General features: G+C 34.1%; 1 protein-coding gene across 5 annotated transcripts in view; it reads right to left on the bottom strand.

Moving 5' to 3' along the window:
* The window catches only part of LOC149770186 (uncharacterized), a 36,764-nt gene extending 15,315 nt beyond the window's left edge, over window positions 1-21,449 (bottom strand). For 3 of the 5 annotated variants that reach the window (XR_016418930.1, XM_089949269.1, XM_089949270.1), the window contains exons 1-6: window positions 21,332-21,449; window positions 20,291-20,374; window positions 15,064-15,252; window positions 6,000-6,188; window positions 4,360-4,560; window positions 3,342-3,428 (exon numbers count right to left, since the gene is read on the bottom strand). Coding sequence is in view for 4 of the 5 variants with exons in the window: in XM_089949269.1 (XP_089805395.1) it covers window positions 3,342-3,428; window positions 4,360-4,560; window positions 6,000-6,188; window positions 15,064-15,252; window positions 20,291-20,337 (713 nt within the window). In the remaining variant the exon portion in view is untranslated. The remainder of the gene's footprint in view (window positions 1-3,341; window positions 3,429-4,359; window positions 4,561-5,999; window positions 6,189-15,063; window positions 15,253-20,290; window positions 20,375-21,331) is intronic. The other 2 variants (XM_089949271.1, XM_089949272.1) reach the window with 2 other exon arrangements.
* Between the last annotated feature and the right edge of the window lie 257 nt (window positions 21,450-21,706).

The raw sequence follows: 21,706 nt of genomic DNA, 5'->3' as shown, positions 1-21,706 counted from the left end.
GTCACGCATGACTCAGCGTGGTCATTGCTTAAACTGCAATGGACGTGTCACTCTTACTTAGATGTAATATTTTGTTTTTTAACTGTCATGATTTTGTAGCGTAGTTTTCATTTCTGTATCGATATGCACATACATACACGTGACGTAAATGACTTACCTCCCTACAACGCGGCGCTTTACCGTGAGAGTCACAGTATAGTTGTGTTCCAAAACAAATCCTCAAAGCTTTCGGCTAAATACCGTTATCTATGTTGTGTGCTTCTAACATTCATGTTAATGGATCAATGTTTATTTCTGGCTCACAACTGTAAAATAAATGCCCACATTCTTTCTAGCCCAGCAATGCAAGCGTTCTTCTTAAAGCATTATATTATTTCTAGTCCATGCTTGTCTTCCCGATAGTAAACAACCTGTTCGTCTAGTAATACAAGCTTGACTTTGAATATTCTTTCTCGGTTAATTTTGGAAAGTAGCTCTTTGCAAATATAGTTTTGAATTGCGAAATTATAACAATGACATCAGTTTACCATTTGGGTGTTCCACATGTGCCAGTTGTACGGTCAACGAATATATTATGCCAACCCTTTGATCAATCGTGTTGTCGCTGTCTTGCACCAGCAAGTTAGGGTAAAACGTCAACGTCAACACTTTTCGTTGTTTCGCCTTGTGTGAAATAAGCCAGCACTCGAGTATGTTTACCAGTCTATTAAACATTTCACTTATGACGGCCTCTGTTTTATTCTGTTTGTAAGGGCATGTTTTATTTTAAAGCAAATTCTCTTAGTTATTTACTTCCATGATGTTGTATACCTTCAGGTTTCCTTCTTTGGAAATTTCGTTGACAATGCTTTCCATATCAGCCCTCTTATTTTGTTTTTCCTGTCTGAACGAATGCAATTTTAGAAATATATGATCTTGGATGTGTGTCATTCACTGTATATTATGCAGGCTTATGTGGGAGCAATGTTTAATTTTTAGCATATACGTGTCTGAGTAGTACAGACACGTTTACATGGAAATTAAATTCCAGCATGAGTATGTCATATGTATGAAGACTGTTCGGTTAATCATTCTTTCGATTCAGCATATAGGTATTTTTTACAATTTAATTGTGTCTGACCATTGATGAAAATGTGTGTAATGGATGGTACCTTCCAAGCTGCAGCATTGTTATCTCAACTAATGTTAATCATGGGTCATTTGATACAACATAAACCATCTAGAAAGTACTTTCCGCTTCACCAATTTCCTTTAGGCTTGATCAACTTTTCAACTTCTACAACGGGTCAGTGTATTTGTAGGAATTTAAAAAAAACATTTATTCAATTCATTTCTAACCTATGAATAATGTTAGAAGAATGCAAAAGCAATTAATTATTCCACTGGACAAATAAACAACTTCATACACAAAAATTCCATATGTTCCTAGTAATCGAATTTTGTTTTCAATACATGTTACCTCTGCCTTAGACATTTAATCTGGTACAGGTTTATATGTTTGCATGCATGGGACACTTAATTTAATTATAACTCATACTACATAGATTTTATTATAATGTCATCTTGGCTGACGTTGCATGTGTCGTTGTTGTCGCCATTGAGTTAGATCCTTGAAACATAAACATTTCCGAAACAGTTGCGATATACCATCATTATACTTGAAATCGATAGATGACCGTTTTAATTCTTTTATTTGTTATTTCGTGCGACTAATATGTTTGATCACACTGTTTTCTTACTGTCGCCTAATTTAGCAATCTAATATAGTTTATCTCTTGATAAAGAGGTAGTTCTTTCATGTCAAGTTCATTTAAGATCTCTAGTATGTTCATCTCAATGTACCTTTCTTCAATAATGTATGTTTCTCGGAAACTTCAACTTATTTTGCGCTGTAATTTAGCCGTACCTCGATTATAACGTAATTTACATTTTTCACATTAGTAGGATTTAAACAGCATGGTGTGCTTTGATGTATTTGTCTGTATATTAACGTTTAACTCATTTCAGCACAACAATGGTTGTATGGATACAATATAGATATTAAAAACAAGAATAAATATTTGTTTTGTTCTTGTTTTTAATATCTATATTGTATCCATTCCACATAATGGATAAATGAGATTCATTCAAATTTGCATAAGTGCGTCATGGTGAATGAGTGATAACAGTAAAGTGCATGGAAATATTTACCTTCAGAGATATTCAGGAACTGAAAGTATAGTGGCCTTAGAATATACTGGTTTGCACAATGATTTCGTGTATCACTTAATATAAATTTTGATAGGAGAAACGCAATGTGCCGATTATTACATGATAAAAACATGTACAATGCTTATTAGATAAATGATCCCTTGCTTGAATTCATATGAATAAATAGTTATCTGTCCCTAGCTAATATCACTATATGGCGTTTTATCAGTGTAATCGATGAAACCTCAGCACGTAACCAAGTTTTTTTAGACAGTGAAATAATATTACCCAGTGAACACATCTTGGGGTGGGGGGTGTCGATGATTCAACTTTTGTGTTGGATTTGCATGCAGAGTGAACACATTTCAAAGGAGAAATAGAATGCCATTTTATATTGTAAAATTCAGTGTTAGCATTTAAGTTCCTTGCTTGTATTATTACATCAGATTATAAAAATATTAATTATCACGTATCGAATGAGAGAGCCAAGTGTAGATTTGGTAGAGGAAAATAAACTTAAATCGAAGTGTGATAGCTTTAATGCAACATGCATTTAGATACATTAAATCTGGATAGAAGTAAATGAGCAATACATTAAAGCATAGTTTCACTGGAAATATATGCATATTAAAAGGATTCAAATTTTATATATATGCCTATGTGTATCACATTATTACATATAATGTATCTAGTTTCACATAACACACACACAAACACCTCCCACCACTCACACGTATGTGTATATATATATATATATATATATATATATATATATATATATATATATATATAGAGAGAGAGAGAGAGAGAGAGAGAGAGAGAGAGAGAGAGAAACCGAGGGACAGAAAAATGTTGACAGAGATAGACAGATAGATTGAGATATAGGTATACTGATATATGCATACATAAATATTATATTATCTAAGAGAGTTAAGAATATATATATATAGATAGGTAGATAGATAGGTATATGGATGGATATATATATATATATATATATATATATATATATATATATAGAGAGAGAGAGAGAGAGAGAGAGAGAGAAAAGAAAGAGAGAGAGAGAGAGAAAAGAAAGAGAGAGAGATAGATAGATAGATAGATAGATATATAGATAGATGGATATAAAGATAGATGACAGAATATTATACGTTTCGTTTTCCTCGATGGTCTTCAATAATTCCTTGCGTTTCTTTTTATTTTTAGCTGTCTTTTTATCTTTTCTGACTGGGTGAGTCCTTAAAAGAAAAGCAAACGTAAAGAAGAATGTAACAAAAAATAACGATAACGATGGCTTGTTCCAACACAATTTATTATCCTGGATAAGTATATACAGCAAGAGTATTAACATTTGTAAGCAGACTTCAGTATAGATTCATAGCGCGATATCTAGCTTTAATAAATTTGTATTTAATCAAAGCATTACTCCTTCGTGACGTGAAAATTGTAAAGGGAATGACGAAACGTTTATGAATCTTTTATTGTAAATATATGCTTGTAAAAGTGTCCTAGGGGGATTGAGCTATTTGTTAAATAAACGATTCTTGAGTGAATATTTTTGTTAAGAAGAAATATCTTGTTAGCGAAGTTTATTATTATTATTAAGCTGACGTGAGACTTGTCATAAAAAAAAACATTTATTTTATAAACACATAATATTTCAACTCTTTGCATTGTCTCTCTAAATCTCAATATCTCAAATCTCTCTCACTCAGTCTCTTTCTCTCTCAATGGTTAACTATCAAACTCTCTCAATCAATATAGCAGTATGGGGACATTTGGGGACTTTAACCAACAAACGGTGTTAAGCGGATGTTTTCTTGCTTTGTATGATCGTCAGTCAACATCGTCCGTCGAACAATAAACAGCTGACAAATTTCTTCCAACAGCCGCCTTAAAGAAATCTGAAAGACATGAATGTGCTGTTCAACTACTATATACATTATATAACAACAATAGCTAACGAAACAAAGGATACCAATCTAGGAGAAGGAATGGCAACATATATGTGAATTTCCCTGGGAGATCGCCTCTATAGGCCTTAGTCCTTCTGGATTTGAAATGCAAAGTTAACGTAAGAGGAAATAAAGATTTTGAGGAATTAGTTGTTATTACTGGTGTCATTTCACAACCCAGTGCTCATTAACGCCAAGGAAATTTTCAGCTTACTTTTCTCTCTTCTTCATTTTTTCTATTTCTGATAGTGCATGTTGAAAATTATCATTCTGCCGCTTGCGTTGATCCAATACTGTCTGCGCGGCATATGTCATTCCTTGTGAGCGCTCAGAATTAACGATATGGTGCTCTTCTCCGTCTCCAATAATTAGTGAGAAGAGCTGAAGCAACTGTTTGCCATCGGAATCCATCTCACTGAAAGTTAAAGCAAATGCTATCAAATTTGCATTATTATTGTGTTTCTTACGATAACTGGAATTATCTTCGCATGACAAGAAAATACTATATATAACGATTATACATAATAAATACCACAGTAGGAACATAGGTGTGTATTAGTTGCAAGAAGGAGGATTGTTTGCACGTAACTCATGTTACAATATGTACAACACATTTGGTACTCTATATTTCAATAACAGAGAGAGACAGAATGAGAAATACAGACTAACATTCATAAAACAGAATATTTACGTTCAACAAATAACGTACCATATTATACGATTTCTTCTTTTTATAATCTATTCTTTTATATCTATCTACTTCCTTTTCCCGTGAAACATTTTTCCTTTTCTAATTCACCAATCCATCGCACTAGCCAGTCAACCTCAATATAAAAACAGTAGGATTGATTTTCATTTTTATCAAATTTTACCAAACTTTTTTAAATATGACCGCGTAGGGCTTTAATGATATCAAGTTATCGTGTAGAAAATCTTTACATCGTTCTTTTAACACTGCTCTTTTCGTACTTTTAATCAATGTTTACTAATACAAATCGTATCAACTGTGTTAGCCTTACGCAGGTGTCAAATGTTATAAAGTTTATGTAAAGTGATTAGTTGTTAAATGATCTTGAGGCCATGTACATGTTTTTGAAAGGATATGCATATATAATGTAATGAATCCTTCAAAGTGCTAGTTAAAATAGTGGAGAGAGGTTACAAAAAGAACGATATGACTGATGTTAAAATAAAACCCTGCCTTATTTATGAGATTGGTGACAGTTTTTATATTTTGAGCCTTTATATAATGCTTATTAAATTTAACTTTAAACAGAAATACTGATATGTTAAGACGATAGCAAGATGAAGTGGAATTGTTTTGTGATATATTATAATCGATATTCACGATGTTTGCAGACGGTGACATTATCTTGCAATTCTGTGGGATCATTTTCTTTAATCATATGGTGTTTCTTCATAGCCATATTTTCAGCCGTTAATCATTTTATATTTAGCTGGTGTAAAATTTCAGATAAAATAACAAAAATATAATGCTGCTTTAATATGTATATCTTGACATTGCCATCCAGTCTGTTAGCACTAATTAATATTGATTATTATCACTGTTGTCCTATACGAGTATCTTAGCTTGAAAATATATTGGGATAGCAATTTATAATTTGGATTTAAAGTGTTATTGTATGCCCATTAAACATATTTGATACTATTTCAAAGAATAAGAAAAACATAACTGCTTAGGGCTTGCCAATATATTTAATACTCATGTTAGCTGATTTTGAATTATTTAAAGTGAGTAGTGACCTGAGTAATTTGCTTGGTATATGCACTAATTCTAGGTTGACTTCGTGCTGTATTTATAAAGTACAAAATTCCTCAGTATCGTAACAATACCTATTCATTTCCTTAAATTTTGTGTATATATCCAGGGCTTTACGATAATGTTCAGCAACAGGCGTTCCGGGTTCGATTGTACTTGGTAGTACAAAATTACTGTCCTTTACGTCCGTATGAGAAGTGACATAATTGTGAAGATCACTTAGAAGCGTTTTCAAAATCTGAATTTCTTTTTCTTCCATGTCTCTGAAAAATAAAAATAAATTTGACATCAAACGTACGACTTAAAATAATTTGAGTAATTTTGTCACTTAGACAAAGATATCGACCAAAGGACGAATCTTTCCGTTATACTCTCTTGGAAACTGTGTAGGCTTGCAAGAATTTATTTCATGATATAATGTCTCCTAATAAACTGGTGACGAGATTAGTCATGACGTTAAATGGGACTAGTGTAACATAATCAATAGTTATTTATTTTTTCATCATCGTATTAAGAATGTTCACCTTTGTATGCATTTCTTTTAATATTGTCCTTTCTAATGTGTGTATATTTCCTACACACACATATAATACATATATTTTTAGGTATAATGACTTTGCATAATCCATCATTTAGTCTATAAATTACACTTCAGCGTACCAAAACATTTGGGAATTTTATACGACAAAGTAAATATATAGCTTGCCAATATAAAGGACAACACGGAGTATGAAAATAAACACTGCATATTTGTGGTCACATTTTGATCGAACTAAAAAGTTACGGATGGCTTCTAACGAACATGCTAATCAGTTACCCGCATTTTTATGTTAGGAATCAAACCAATGTTTCTGACATCATTAAACATAAACAAGTAATCAGAAATTTAAAAACTAGTTTTTACCTGAGAAAACGCCGGACCCAACAAAATTGATCATACACTTTTAAAACCACATAGTTGAAGAAATGTATATGCTATTGCAGAACATACAGCACTACGAACTGAAGACAATCTGTTTCTTGATTACTATGCCTGTCCTGATTTCATTTTAGTATTACCTCTGGCATGTACTTGGCAAACTTGAATTTGCCAGAGCCGAGCTTTAACATGTGTGGAGAGTCAGGCAATTATGTTTGCAAAATCATAGGTGGTGTTGATACTTGACAATATATATAAACCTAAGGAAAGTATCGATTTGTTAATAATTAAATGCTTATTGTCATCCCATATAAACTCAGTAAAACATGTCACATACTATATGTTGGATGATGCTTTCATATGATGTGTTGGATACTGAAAAGGTGTGACTGAGCAGTTACTATCCGTACCTTCCAGTGTTTTTTTTTTTGTAAGCTGGTAATGATCCAGTTTTGCATAGTGAAGATGCTTATGCGTGGCAAAGTCATGGCATTGTTACCATGGTCTAATTTATCCCTCCCATCCACCCATACCCTTGTTTCTATATGTAATATTTAGTTTCCTGCTGTATGCTTTTGCGAGTTAGGATTAGTCTTCGTCTGTTAAGGAATGTGGACTCGTGACATTACATCATGTTACGACAAAATAATATCCACATTATTGATGTATCTATGTACGCTTTTAATGTTGCTGTTGAATTGGGTTTAACGGAATTTCACTGGGCAAGATAGGTTATACGTGGCGGACAGTATAACTGGTGGAAAAAGAACCCGGGAAAACCTATGTAAGAAGCAACTACCGATGACAAGCTACTAGAGGTCTTTCGCAGCCATAACAGCGGAACCCAAGATTTTAACACACAAGGTCTGAGGTGAAATGGTAGTGATTGATTAAAGAAAGTGATTTAGTCCAATCGGCCACAAGGGGCCTCTGCTTTTAATGCAATTAATTCCATCGAACGAATATGGTAGATGACCATATACAATGCTAAATTATCATGGATTCACATGGGGTCATACTTCCTGTTTAATTCTCATTGCACCATATAGGGTTATGCTTAAAGTTTAATTCCCAAAGATTGCCAGAGGGTCATATTCAATTTTAATTCGCTCAGACCCCTATAGCACGCCCTTGCATTCCATATCATCATACATAACTACTTAACAACTTACATACTTAAAATAATAAACCAAATGCCATGCAAAACATTCATATCTCTCTCTTTATATATATATATATATATATATATATATATATATATATATATATATATATATATATATATATATATATATATATATATATATATATATATATATATATATATTGTCACGTTTGCCTGCCCGCGATTACGTAAGTCAGGAACAAAGGAAAGGGTTAGCGCAATGAGTATGTCGACCCTGCTCTGTTATGGCGATTTTTGTTTGTAAAAAAGCCGCCTCGTTAGGTGTTAACACTCGCATATAGATGTTAGAAGCTTTGTTCTGAGAACAAAGGACCCTCAACGCTATTGTAAATCTCCCCGCTTTGACAGATGGCCTGAGGCTCGTCTGTTAATCTGAACAGACTGGGGATAGAATTGATATCCAATCAGAACTGAGGAAGGGTGGGGCCATCAGTTCGAACCAGAACTTAACAGTCATTCGGACTGATAACGAATTAGTGATTTGTAAGCCGTCGTACTGGTAAAGCAGAATATACTCACTCAGAGGGAGCCACTCGTGATTTGGCGGGAAAACTCTTAGTACATTCTAAGGAAGAAAGCTTCATAAAGGTCAGTGAGTTATTTGCTCGATTGTTGCAGAATGTTACGGCATTGTAATTGCAATTAAGTCCAGTTTGTATATTTACTTACTAGAATAGTTAGGACGTAGAATTACCCTTTGATTGTTTAATTTACATGCGTACTTGAGAAATGAGCTATGATTATGTAGATTGCTCGCTCAGCAGATATAATATTGTATTTCGCTATTTAGTTACTTCGTAGTAAACTAGTGTATTTATTCATGTGATATTCTAGATTTTGCCATTGTGAGTGAAATGGTAGCTTGTAAAATGGCTGCAGTGTGTAAATTTAAATAATATGGATATTTGAATATTTGTGTACACTTGTGTGAGTGTAAAGTACAGAAATGCGTCGGATTATTGTGATATTGTTGAGAATAATGAGATTAAGAGTATATATATATATATATATATATATATATATATATATATATATATATATATATATATATATATATATATTAATGTGACGCAATTTAGTGATTTCTGCATGATAAGTAGGATACCGCTCTTATTGCAACGTTGTTTCTATAAGAACGTGTGTGTTTTTCAATGTGTACGAATGCGTGACAAAAGATGTAGATAACCTTGACCTGATGATTGATTGATTGTTGATTTAGTGTGAGCGAGATGGCTAACACAAATGCTAACGTCCTTGTGTTTTACGTAGGAAGCTTTTGGGGACAGAGTAATCAAGTCCCGAGTCTCAGAGAGACAGGACATAAGTAGGCGGAGAACAAGCCTCGTTCAAGGAGAAATAGAGAATAGAAGTAGGCGGGGAACAAGCCTCGTTGAAGGAGAAAGAAAGAAAGAAAGGAGGAGGAGAACATAAGACAAAAGGGGAAGTGGACAGGAAGAATCGGAGAACGCCGGAAGGAGGAAAGCAATTGGCGTAGTAAACACAGATGAGTAGAAACCATGTACAGGGGAAAGCCATCTCACACTAAAATCACGTGATTAAATAGGTTGTCACATGGTCGAGAGGAAGCAGATTGGTTGAGAAATTAATATCGTTTAATTTGTATTAAATTGTTATTCTTTTGGATTTCACCTTTGTGTTCTTAATAATTTAATTGTCGGTATTGCTGACTGGGGGCTAGGAGCTTTACCTCTCTCTATCACTAATTTCACTTCCTACAAAAACGAGCCAGGATGGGAATTCCTCAGTAATTCAAATAAATATTGGGAGTATCCCACCCCAACGCATAACAATGAGTCACATAGAACTTCACATATATATAAAATAGTATGCATATTTGAAGACCTAGGGATTAAAAGGCCGAATATATGCACGTGTGAGATGGAGGGGATATGCTTATTCCTTGTTAGGTGGGAACAGCTGAAAAATTATTCGATTAACATAAATGATGTAATCGTAACACATATTTAGCAGTGACAATACGCATTTAAATAACTGTTTTCGAAATATAACGGGCTTTTGGCTGTTAAAGATATGATACTCAGATTGCATTGGAAATGCGCTTCATTCAAATTTGTATTCGTCATGTGACCAGATGGGTTAGTAGGTTTGTACTTTTTGACTCCATTTTATAGCACGTGCTAGAATATTCACATCAGTCAGTGTATCTGGCGGAGGAAGCACCCGTAACAACCAGGGAAAGAACCACCGACCCATTGGAGGATAGTGCCAAGTTTACTCACATAGGCACTTTGGTATAGAGACTCGAACTTACGGAGACAGAAGTGGTATATTGGTGATTTATACAAGCAAACACCTTAGTCCACTGCGCCAACAGAGGGGAAAAATGTCCACATAAGACATCACAGTGCAACAGTAAATTGCTACTCGACAAGAACTTGAACAGGCGGTTACGGTGCTGGCAATTATTCAAGTGGGTAATTTATGACATCAGTAGGAATATAAAAGAGATATCAATGCAACGCGTGAAGCTTATACAAGGTAAATTACTAAAACAATTACGCAACTACGACTTTAAATAATACATGTTGGTCTGTAACATTCCGAACACTTCTGAACAATAAATAAAGAGAGGATATGTGTATATACAAACCAGAATATCGGGTTTTGACAATGAGTTATATCTTAGGTCAGTATACTTCGGTTGAAATAATCTATCTAGTGTTGTACCTTACGCTTGTCCATTAAACATTTTAACGCATTAAATTTGTCTGACAACATTTAACAAGTCGAATTAGCAAAAGCATTTTACGAGGTCAACCGCACTGACGCTATTTTGTATGTGCAAACCACTTAACATTTTTAACCACTACGCTTAAACGTCAACAATGAGGAGTAAATGAAACGACATAAAAGTCTGGCAAAGTCAGCTAATCTAGGCAGTTTTGATGGCAACACATTATATCAGCTTTTGATAAAGAAAAATGTTCCAAATCAGTTTACAGACTCCACGTTTACTTCCAGACGAATAAATTGCTTTTAGAATTTAAAGTACGTTCATTCAATGATGTTGTTTTCCATTTAAGTAACAGCAACATTGACCTTAAACAATCTGTTTACAATTGAGTAGCAATGCTGTCAATACCATAGCTCGCATAAAATCAGCTCCTCTCTAGCGTCACTCTGTCTGTGACGATTCCATGCGTTTGTATCAAAGTACTATTTTGTACAGTAGATCTGTATGATTTCTGGCAACCGTTAGGTAACGAGGTGAACTGGACTATTCAATTACACTAGTTACCTGTTCTTGTCATCGTTATTTAGGCAACGATATGGTGGATATTAACATGCATATGTGTTCGATAAATGTATTTCAAAACCTGAAAAGCATTTCTCAAATTCGTAGAAAGAATGTATAGTCAACTAGATCCTTTGAATGTGTGCTTTGTACTTCTCTAATTTTGTCATTAGGTTATTTCCAAGTTTTCATCCTTAGTGAAAACAACTTTGGTCAAAATACTCCTAACATAGGAATCTCGTGCAAGTGTAACGAATACTTAATTTATGTTGTATATTTCTTGACAGTTTTGATTGTGCAGTACCGATGTGTGCTTTGGTAGTACTATGTCGACTGTTTCATAGTTTCATATGTGGTCTTGTGATCATTTGCTTCAATTCATTTGATTGTCGACAATTATAAATTTAGTGTTGATAAACGTATCAATCTTCTGCTTTGGCTGGGTCAACAATATTCATTCTAACCCATTTTGTATACACGTTGAAACTGTAGGTATTTCCGTGTTAGTGTGTTGGGGGTAACAGCTGTATTTTATGGTTCTAACATATTTACACTTAAATACGTACTCATCAAAATCTACACTGAATCACAACTATCTCCAATCAAGTAACACAATAAGCGATTATTCAAGGCAACGTTGACATTGGGTAGGGTTACATTCCATCTCTATGGGTGGCTTTCGACTGAAACAATTGTAACCTTTCATTACCTCCATTTCAAAAACCACCTTAGTACCTATCGTTTCAGGAGTAAGGTACGGACAGTTCTCGCGCAACTTACTGAAACTCCGGTAGTAAGGAAAGTGTGTGTGTGTGTGTGTGTGTGTGTGTGTGTGTGTGTGTGTGTGTGTGATTTGGATTTTTAACGTAGCTTTAAAAAGGAAATTCAGTCATATCGCTACGATGTCTGCACTGTGGCAGTTTATAGTGATCTTTAGCACTTGGCCATCATGCCGTAGCGTGATGTCCCACCTAGTCACATTATCCTGACACTAGGCCGACCAAGCGAGCGCCAAGCAAGTAATCTTTTAATACCTATTTTGTAAAGTTTTGATATGACTCGGCCGGGGATCAAACCCACGACCTCCCGCATCCGAGGCGGACGCTCTAGCCACTAGGCCACCGGAGAGTAAGGAAAAGAAAGTGTTCCAAGGGTAAAGTCTAGTAACAATGATGATGGTTTTCTTTCTTTTCCATTTATTTTGATTTAGTTTATGTATTTTTTTATATGCGGCAGTAGACAAAATGGTTCATTAAGCCTATAATTTGCGGCCTGGGATGAATTCTGTTTTATTAAAGATGACCTAACTATAAAAGTGTTTTATACTGTTTTATGCTGCATTAACGTATGATATTGTACATTACAGATGTTGCTTATAATATTATTGTATGCATTCTTAAGGAAAGCGGTCCAGCTATTAGCCTACAGTCGATATGACAGTTTTGAAAGGAATAAATAAGTCAGTAATTTTTGTTTGTTCTGTCTGAAATTAAACTGTTGGCATAGATCGCGTATTAGGTATCAATATTTTGTAATAAAACCGGATTTATGCACTTATCTTTATTATTTTCTTTCACACCTGTACAACAGTACATTTGGCCAGAATTATATACATTTCTTGCCAAAGTGGTTATTATAAGTTTTTGGAACATGTACCAGTGAACTTGGTGATATATAGTTTAAAACTAAAGTGAAATCATTTGCGTCTTTCGTAGCATATAGTTTTACATTTTTAACAATTATAGCCATGAAAGAATAACAGTATACGTTTCGCTGAATTTCAGTCGTGTATGGGAAAGAGAGTTTCACTGGCCCTATCTCTGTACTCAGGAGCGAGTGTGGTACTGTAGAATATAATTATATGTGGTTCTTATTTAATAGCTCATAGTAACAGCAGAAATTGAAAGGCCAACATTAATTTGTGCTTATTTATAGGCATTTCTTGTTTCTCATTTTGTATCTTTTGTGATATTCGTCTTTTATACGAGGAGAAAATGATCGTTCAGTTTAAGAATAGGATGATATCAAGCAATATAGCAGTCAATATATAAGCCAAACCTGCACCAGGTCTCGTTTAATGCGCACACATGTATGTGGGCCTGCTCCGTTGGCTTTACCAATGTCGATAAAGCACCAGTAGAGCAGAAACCATACAGATATGCAAAAAAATCAACCAGCATACATGTGCAATGATACATAGTGTGGCCTGATATAACCACTTTTAGAAATGACGATTCGTTTTAAATAAAATTCCAATTCATTTTAAGAGTTTACGGTTTTATTTATGTTTTCATAATGTGTTTGTGTGATTTAGATTTTTAACTTAGCTTTAACCATTTTCCAGCCATATCGCTACGATGTCTGCATTGTTGATGTTTATAGTGATGTACTAGGACATCGTGCTGTAGACACGTGGCGTCAAATCCCACCCATGCCGACCAGTCATACCACTAACCTCGTAATGCTGTGCACCAAGCGAGGCAGATGCTTCAATATAGATCTATATTATGTCTGTTCAATTTAATAAATACACCAATTTGCTTCACATTATAGTTAAATGATAATGTCATTTGTATTCTAGGTGACACAGGGTTGTTTCTTTATCTCTTTGTCCTTGGAACAACGTATCACTCAGCTGCATGTTCTATGGACCTATTTAGTGGCAACATAACTTTAATGTTTCTTATCTTGTTAACACTAGGACTTTATTACAATTCACATTACGAGGACTAATTAACACAAATGTCAAAAGTAGTTTGAAATATTGAATTTAATTAGTTTTCAACAGGTTTGTCTACGACAAAACGTTTCGCTGAAGAAGTTTGTTTAAGTTTGGGAAAATATGCATCCTCTGGCTTTCGTAATAGATCCCTAATTATTGTTAGTTGTTCCGATTTCTCTCTCTCTCTCTCTCTCTCTCTCTCTCTCTACATATATATATATATATATATATATATATATATATATATATATATATATATATATATATATATATATAATGACCTATTTGGTTTTTATATTCATAGGGTGATAGATGCATATCTAATATAATGAATCCTTCAAAGTGCTAGTTAAAATAGTGGAGAGAGGTTACAAATAGAACGATATGACTGATGTTAAAATAAAACCCTGCCTTATTTATGAGATTGGTGTCAGTTTCTATACTTTGAGCCTTTATATAATGCTTATTAAATTTACCTTACAACAAAAAAAAACTGATATGTTAAGACGATAGCAAGATGAAGTGGAATTGTTTTGTGATATATTATAATTGATATTCTAAATATTTGCAGACGGTGACATTATTTTGCAATTCTGTGGGATTATTTTTTAAAATCATGTTGATGTTTCTTCATAGCCATATTTTCAGCAGCAAATCATGTTATTTTTAGCAGGTGTATAATAAGCATATCTCAAAATTTCCATCTAGTCTGTTATCACTAATTAATATTGATTATTATCACTGCTGTCCTATACGAGTATCTTCGCTTGAAAATATTCTTGGATAGCAATTTATAATTTTGATTTCAAGTGTTCTTGTATAACTATAAAACATATTTGATATACAATCAAAACATAAGATGATGACTGCTGAAGACTCACCAATATATTTACTATTGATGTTAGCTGACTTTGAATTATTTTAAAGTGAGTAATGACCGAAGTAATTTGCTTAGTCTATGTAATAATTCTAGGTAGACTTCGTCCTGGTATGATATGTATAAAGTAGAAACTTCCTCAAGTTTGTAACAATACCTTTTCATTTCCTTAAATTTTGTGTATATATCCAGGGCTTTACGATAATGTTTGGCAACAGGCGTTCCAGGTTCGATTGTACTTGGTAGTACAAAATTACTGTCGTTTACGTCCGTATGAGAAGTGACATACTTGTGAAGATCACTTAGAAGCGTTTTCAAAATCTGAATTTCTTTTTCCTCCATGTCTCTGCAAGATAAAACTACATTTGGCATTCAACGTACACCTTAAGCTAATTTTAGTAATTTTGTCACTTAGACAAAGATATCGACCAAATGACGAAGCTTGGAATTATAATATCTTGAAAGCTGTTTTAGTTTTAGGATAATGTTTTTGCATTTTCTAATAAGGTTTAATGTATAATCCATCATTTATTCTATACATTACACTTCGGCGTACCATACCATTTGGGATTTTTACACAACAAAGCATATCTCTAACTTGCCAATAAAAAGAACAACACGGGGTACAAAAATGAACACTTTATATTTTTGGTCACATTTTGATCGAACTAAAGAATTAGGGATGGCTTCTAATATACAGGCTAAATAGTTACCGCATTTTAATGTTAGGAATCAAGCCGATGTTTCTGACATCATTATACATTAACAAGTATTCCGAAATGTAAAAAAACAAACTAGTCTTGACCTGAAAAACGCCAGACCAAATAACCTTTTTATTATATGCTCATATTTATGATATGCTCATTTTTGTTTAACTACCCAAGGCTTAATAATAAAATACATTACAAGAAGCAGTGTATTTGATTTATGCTTTATTACAAAATAAATTCGCAACCGTAGATTCTTCAATACACAATAACAGTATTCATGCGCACATAGGTCCGCACACCGACCTTGTAACATCATAGCGTACCGTGCACTCAGTCACTCATTCGAAAAATAAATCCCATTTTGCTCGATCTGAAATTAAAATTTAAAGTCATGTTATGAATGACTGCACCATTGAACAAAGTTCCTAGCTGGTCAGGAATGGAGGAATTGATTTGTTCCGTCCATCCAGCTAAATTCTGATTATATCCTTTTGTGTGTTTTCCGCACGATGTACTGGCACATGTGACTCGAGGGAATGGTGTTGACAACAAGCTGCACAGCTGTTTCTGTTCTGTAATGGATAATTTGGAATCTTAAGCTGGAAAAATATGAAAGTTTTTAAATCTAAATTCTCAATAAGATGATGGATTCAACATTGGTTTTCAGAGAACAACAAATTCCTTTCGTTTTAGAGTGCAGTACAGTTGACTTTGTAATGTGATTTCCATTTCAAAAATGCAGTCCGGATTATGAGCCAACAGAGTACAGTACATTTCCGCGATGTAGATCAGTATTTAGAAAACAATTTAATTCTTATTACCAGAACGAGCGCATAAAATACATTTTTGAGGAGAATACAGATGCAAAAGGGCAAGTAGATGTATTCTCATTACTATTACCAGTTATAGATGACATAGATGACATATGTTTATACCCAGTCAATTGCATGATCTTTGTTGGAGGGACACCAACTTTCGACAGGGTTGTTACAGTAGTCTTCCTTACTGACTGGTTATTAATTCTCCCCTGGATTTCTGCCCTTTATGCGGCTTGTTTAATCAGTGTTCCCAGTTGATTACCTCCCATTACTCTCGGATAATAAATGCAATTTGTAATATTTTGTCCAGAAAATATATTTTTTATATTTTTTAAATTTACACGTTCATAAAAATCTGTTTTCTTATATTTCGCAATTTGCAATATTTTGTCCAGAAAAAGGTATTTTTTATATTTTTAAATTTAAACGTTCATAAAAATCTTTTCTTATATTTCGCAAGGTTTGATATTCGCAGAGTACAAAATTTATTCCGTATTTTTCCCATACTGTTTTTTTACTTTGATATAATTTTATTTTCATTTATTCTTTTTATTGTTGGAAATGCTTTTACGAATATTTTTGTCTTTATTTGCATTTTAGTTTAAATAACGACATTAACTGAATCTATAGAAATATAATTACCATATCTGGGAGGTTTCTGTCAGTTTCTGAATTGGAATTGATATCAGATAAAAGGGGCTGTAGGCATCCATCATTTCCAAAGACCTTTGTTTCAAATACTGCAGGTAAAGGTGAACTGGGTCTCGCTCAGGTGTTGTTCCAGTAGAAAAAGGGAGGAGGTATTGTTAATCTTTAGTCATATTTCCGAGTACCGTCAAATGTTTTCCTATCCCTCTCAGCATATTGAAGATATTTTGTACCGGTTGAATCTGTAAAAACTGATACATCTCCACACTTTAATTTTCTGTGCTTGTCTCGGCCTCTAAACCAAAACATTTTTCCAAAAAAGTAGAATATGGAAAATTGCAATGCAACTGGCGTGAGAGAACCCATTTCTCCAGCTGGACATAAAACGTCTTCGTCATTGTGGCTTATCGGCTGCTCTGATGCTCTTGTTTTTCTTCCAAAACCAGCTTTCTTCAGCTGCGCTGATTTTAGAATGTAGTGCTTCTGTTGATTTCTGAAATTGACGGTCTCTAAGAGAGACGGGATACCCTTTAGCCTTAAGATGCAGTTCTATGCTAATCCTTATAGAATCTAAAGAGCATGGCTCATACTCAGAACCATTGACTTTGCGAATCGTTATAAATATTTCGTCTAAATAAGTGTTTAAATGATCCGGAATGATATTTTCAATGCGGCATGTATCACGCTTGTTATCATACAGCCTTCGCTGCACATTTCTAATATCACGTACAGTCGCCTGCTTTGTTGAAAGTGTATTTTGTGATCGTATGAATTTTCATCCACATTTTCAACTTAGACCTTCAAATATCTTAAACGACTGGTTTAGTTCATCCACGGACAAATAAAACAAATCAAAAGTGTTGGCGTGTGCGTCCATTATTTGTTTAAACAGAAAGTAGTTCCTTTATGCATGAGAATGCTATATGTGTATTGGCGTGATGGTTCAATATCGGGTAATATTGCACGATTCTGACAATGTAAAGTTAGCAAGGGAAAAAACGAGCATATACTAATGTATGGTTGTAACATATTGACACTTAAATACGTACTCATCAAACATTCTCATATCAAGCAACATAATAAGCGATTAGTCATTCCATCTGTATGGGCGGCTTTCGAGTGAAACAATGGTAACATGTCATTACCTCGATTTCAAATACCACTTTAGGATCTTGCGTTTCAGTTGTGAGGCACAGGCAGTTCTGGCGCAATTCATTGAAACTCCTGTAGTAAGGAAAGTGTGTGTGTGTACGTGTATGTGTTTGATTTTAGATTTTTAACGTAGCTTTAAAATGTTTACATTGATATCGCTACGGTGTCTCCAGTGTGGCAGTTGTTAGTGATGTATAGCACTGGGGCATCATCTCGCAGACATGTAGCGTAATGTCCCAACCAATCACATTATCCTGACACCAGGCCGACCAGTCCTACCGCTAACTTCGTAATAATGAGCACTAAGCCAGGAAGCTGTTCGTACTATTTTTGTAAGTTTTTGGTATGACTCGGCCGGGATCAAACTCACGACCTCTCGCATCCGAGGTGGACGCTCTATCCACTAGGCCACCGGAGAGTAAGGCAATGAAAGTGGTCCTAGGGTAAGATCTAGTAATACTGTAGTTGGTGTTTTTCTTTACCTTTAATATAGAATTAGTTTATGTATCTGTTTATATGCGGCTGTAGAAAAGTGGTGCATTATGCCTGTAATTTGCGGCCTGGAATGAATTCTGTTTTAATTTAGATGACCTAACTACGAAGGTGTTTTGTACTGTTTTATGCTGCATTAACGTATGATATTGCTACATTACAGATGTTGCTTATAATATTATTTAATGCATTCGTAAGGAATGGGGTCCGGCTATTAGAATTCATTTAATATGGCAGTTTTAAAAGGAATAAATACATCAGTAATGTTTGTTCTATCCGAAATTGAAATATTGACATAGATCGCCGATTAGGCATAAATGGTTTGTAATAAAACATGATTTATGCACTAAACTTTGTTATTTTCATTCACGCATGTACAACAGTAAATTTGACGGAATTACACACTTTTCTTGCCAAATTGGTTATTATAAGTTTTTTTATAAGTTTTTGGAACATATATCGGTCAACCTGGTGATATATAGTTTAAAACCAAAGTGACATCATTTTGCGCATTTCTTAGCATATTGTTTTAAGTGTTTACCAATTATAGTCATGAAAGAATAACAATATATGTTCGCTGAATTTCTGTCGTGTATGGGAAAGAGAGTTTCACTGGCGTTCTCTCTGTACTCAGGAGGGAGTGTGGTATTGTAGAATATAATTATATGTGGGTGTTATTTAATAGCTCATTGTAACAGCAGATATTGAAAGACCAACACTAACTTGTGATTAGTTATACGTATTACCCCTTGCTTGTTTCTCATTTTGTATCTTTTGTGATACTTGTCTTTTATACAAGGAGAAAATGATCGTTCAGTTTAAAAATGGGATGATATCAAACAATATAGCAGTCAATGTATAAGCCAAACATGGATCAGGTCTCGCTTTGTGCACACACAGGTACGTGGGCCTGCTCCACTGACTTTACCAATGTTGATAACATATCGGTCGAGCAGAAACCATACAAATATGAGAACAAATCAACCATCAAACATGCGCACTGATACCTAGCGTGGCCTGATATAACAACTTTTACAAATGACGATTCATTTTAAATAAAATTCCAATTCATTTTAAGAGTTTACGGGTTTCATTTATGTTTTCGAAATGTGTGTGTGATTTCGATTTTTAACTTAGCCTTAACCATTTGCCAGATATATCGCCACGATGCCTGCAGTGTTGCAGTTTATAATGATGTCTAGTACTGGTATATCGTGCTGCAGACATGTGGCATCATATACCAAACAGGCCGACCAGTCCTAACACTAACCTGGTAATGGTGAGCACCAAGCGAACCAGATGCTAGTATGATTTTCATAAGTCTTTGGTATGACCAGGCCAGGGTTCGAATCCGCGACTCTCTCTCATCTGAGTCGGACGTTCAAACCACTTATGCCACAGGCTTTTGAGAAAATAAATAAGATAAACTCATATATGCTGGACTTTCATGCAAAACAAGAGATCTATTTATAATAGGCTAACCATAATGGTTGCTCGTCACCGCTAAAATTGGCATGGTGTGGTCAGTACTCAAACAAGAAAGAGAAATACAATAACCACTTACTGATCAGGCATAACAAAATACGTAGAAGATTGTCCTGTGGCACTCATTTATAAAGTGTCCTGTGTCCAAAGTTTCTAATTTCACCTGCAATACATACTTTAAAATATTAATATACGCAGATTTAATACAGTATACATATACACTTTCCGCTGAAGCCATAATTTCATGATATATGCTAGAGACATTCATAATATATTTACATTTACATGACAGATCTTATGCAAAAACATTCTCACCTGTCCTTATTTACAGATTTTTCGTTTTAATTTGTTTTTGTAATGTTATAATCATAATTAATCGAGAAGTAAAACTAAAATGATATTCGTACATACAGTTATTACTAGACCCATAAAAAGGGCCTAACAGGAGGCTGAGCAGAAATATCTTATTCTCGTGTGTCAATCAACTAAGGATCAATACCAAATGTCAGTTTAATTTTACTGAATGGTGACTAGGAAGGGGATGGAGAAAAATCGACTAAATTTCATCTTCCCATATTACAAAAGGTATGAGATTATACTGATTACAATAACGATGGTTATGCTATAATAATACTAATAATGATAATGATATTAATAATAATAATAATAATAATAATATTAATAACACTTATTATTATTATTATTATTATTACAAAGTTTACATCTCAATGAACGTCATAAGAAAAGAGCAGATATTGTTGCATTAAATAATGTATATCGTAGATACTTTGAAAGACTTGTAGCATCTTGATATATGTTTCTTATATGTATAATCTTCTTAGATTCATGCGTTAATGGAATTCATAATGTCTGCCAAGAATTATGCCCCGACACCGGTTTGATATTTACCTTGGGGTTTTATAGCTAACATGTAAACCGGTTTTATTTACTTCCGTAATGGTTTTTATATCTTCTGCTAACGAAATTATTGACATTATAATAATGTATTTACCTTTAAATAGTTTCATATTTAAATGTATGAATAATACAATTAACTAATGATCTCTGTTTTTGAAGCGAGTATCGGCCCGAAGTTACCAGATATTGTCTTTTTACGTACCTGACCAGTCCGGATCTAAACATCCTTTGGCTATACATATCCCGAAGACCAATGTATTCTTATCGAATATATCAATACCTTAGTATTCATGTTTTTACCGTTCGCTTCTGTTAACTTCCTTGTCAGTTGTTTGAAAAGAACCGAAGTAAGGTAACTAAGTATGACAAGTATTGTGCATAAAATGTATGCCTTCTTATTGATTAAGTAGGAACAACCAACAAGATACAATAAATGTTAGCGGGTCAAAGCTATTTATGCCGCCGTTCACCTATACACAGTAACGATGAAAACAATACCTATAGCTAAGAAAGAATACATAGAGAGAGAGAGAGAGAGAGAGAGAGAGAGAGAAAGAGAAAGAGAGAGGAAGGGAGA

Source organism: Sinohyriopsis cumingii, unplaced genomic scaffold (assembly GCF_028554795.1).
Source record: "Sinohyriopsis cumingii isolate HCF-2022 unplaced genomic scaffold, ASM2855479v2 utg002522l, whole genome shotgun sequence".
NCBI lineage: Eukaryota > Metazoa > Mollusca > Bivalvia > Unionida > Unionidae > Sinohyriopsis > Sinohyriopsis cumingii.
Note: the sequence above shows the minus strand (reverse complement) of the source record. Positions and strands in the feature narration are given on the sequence as shown.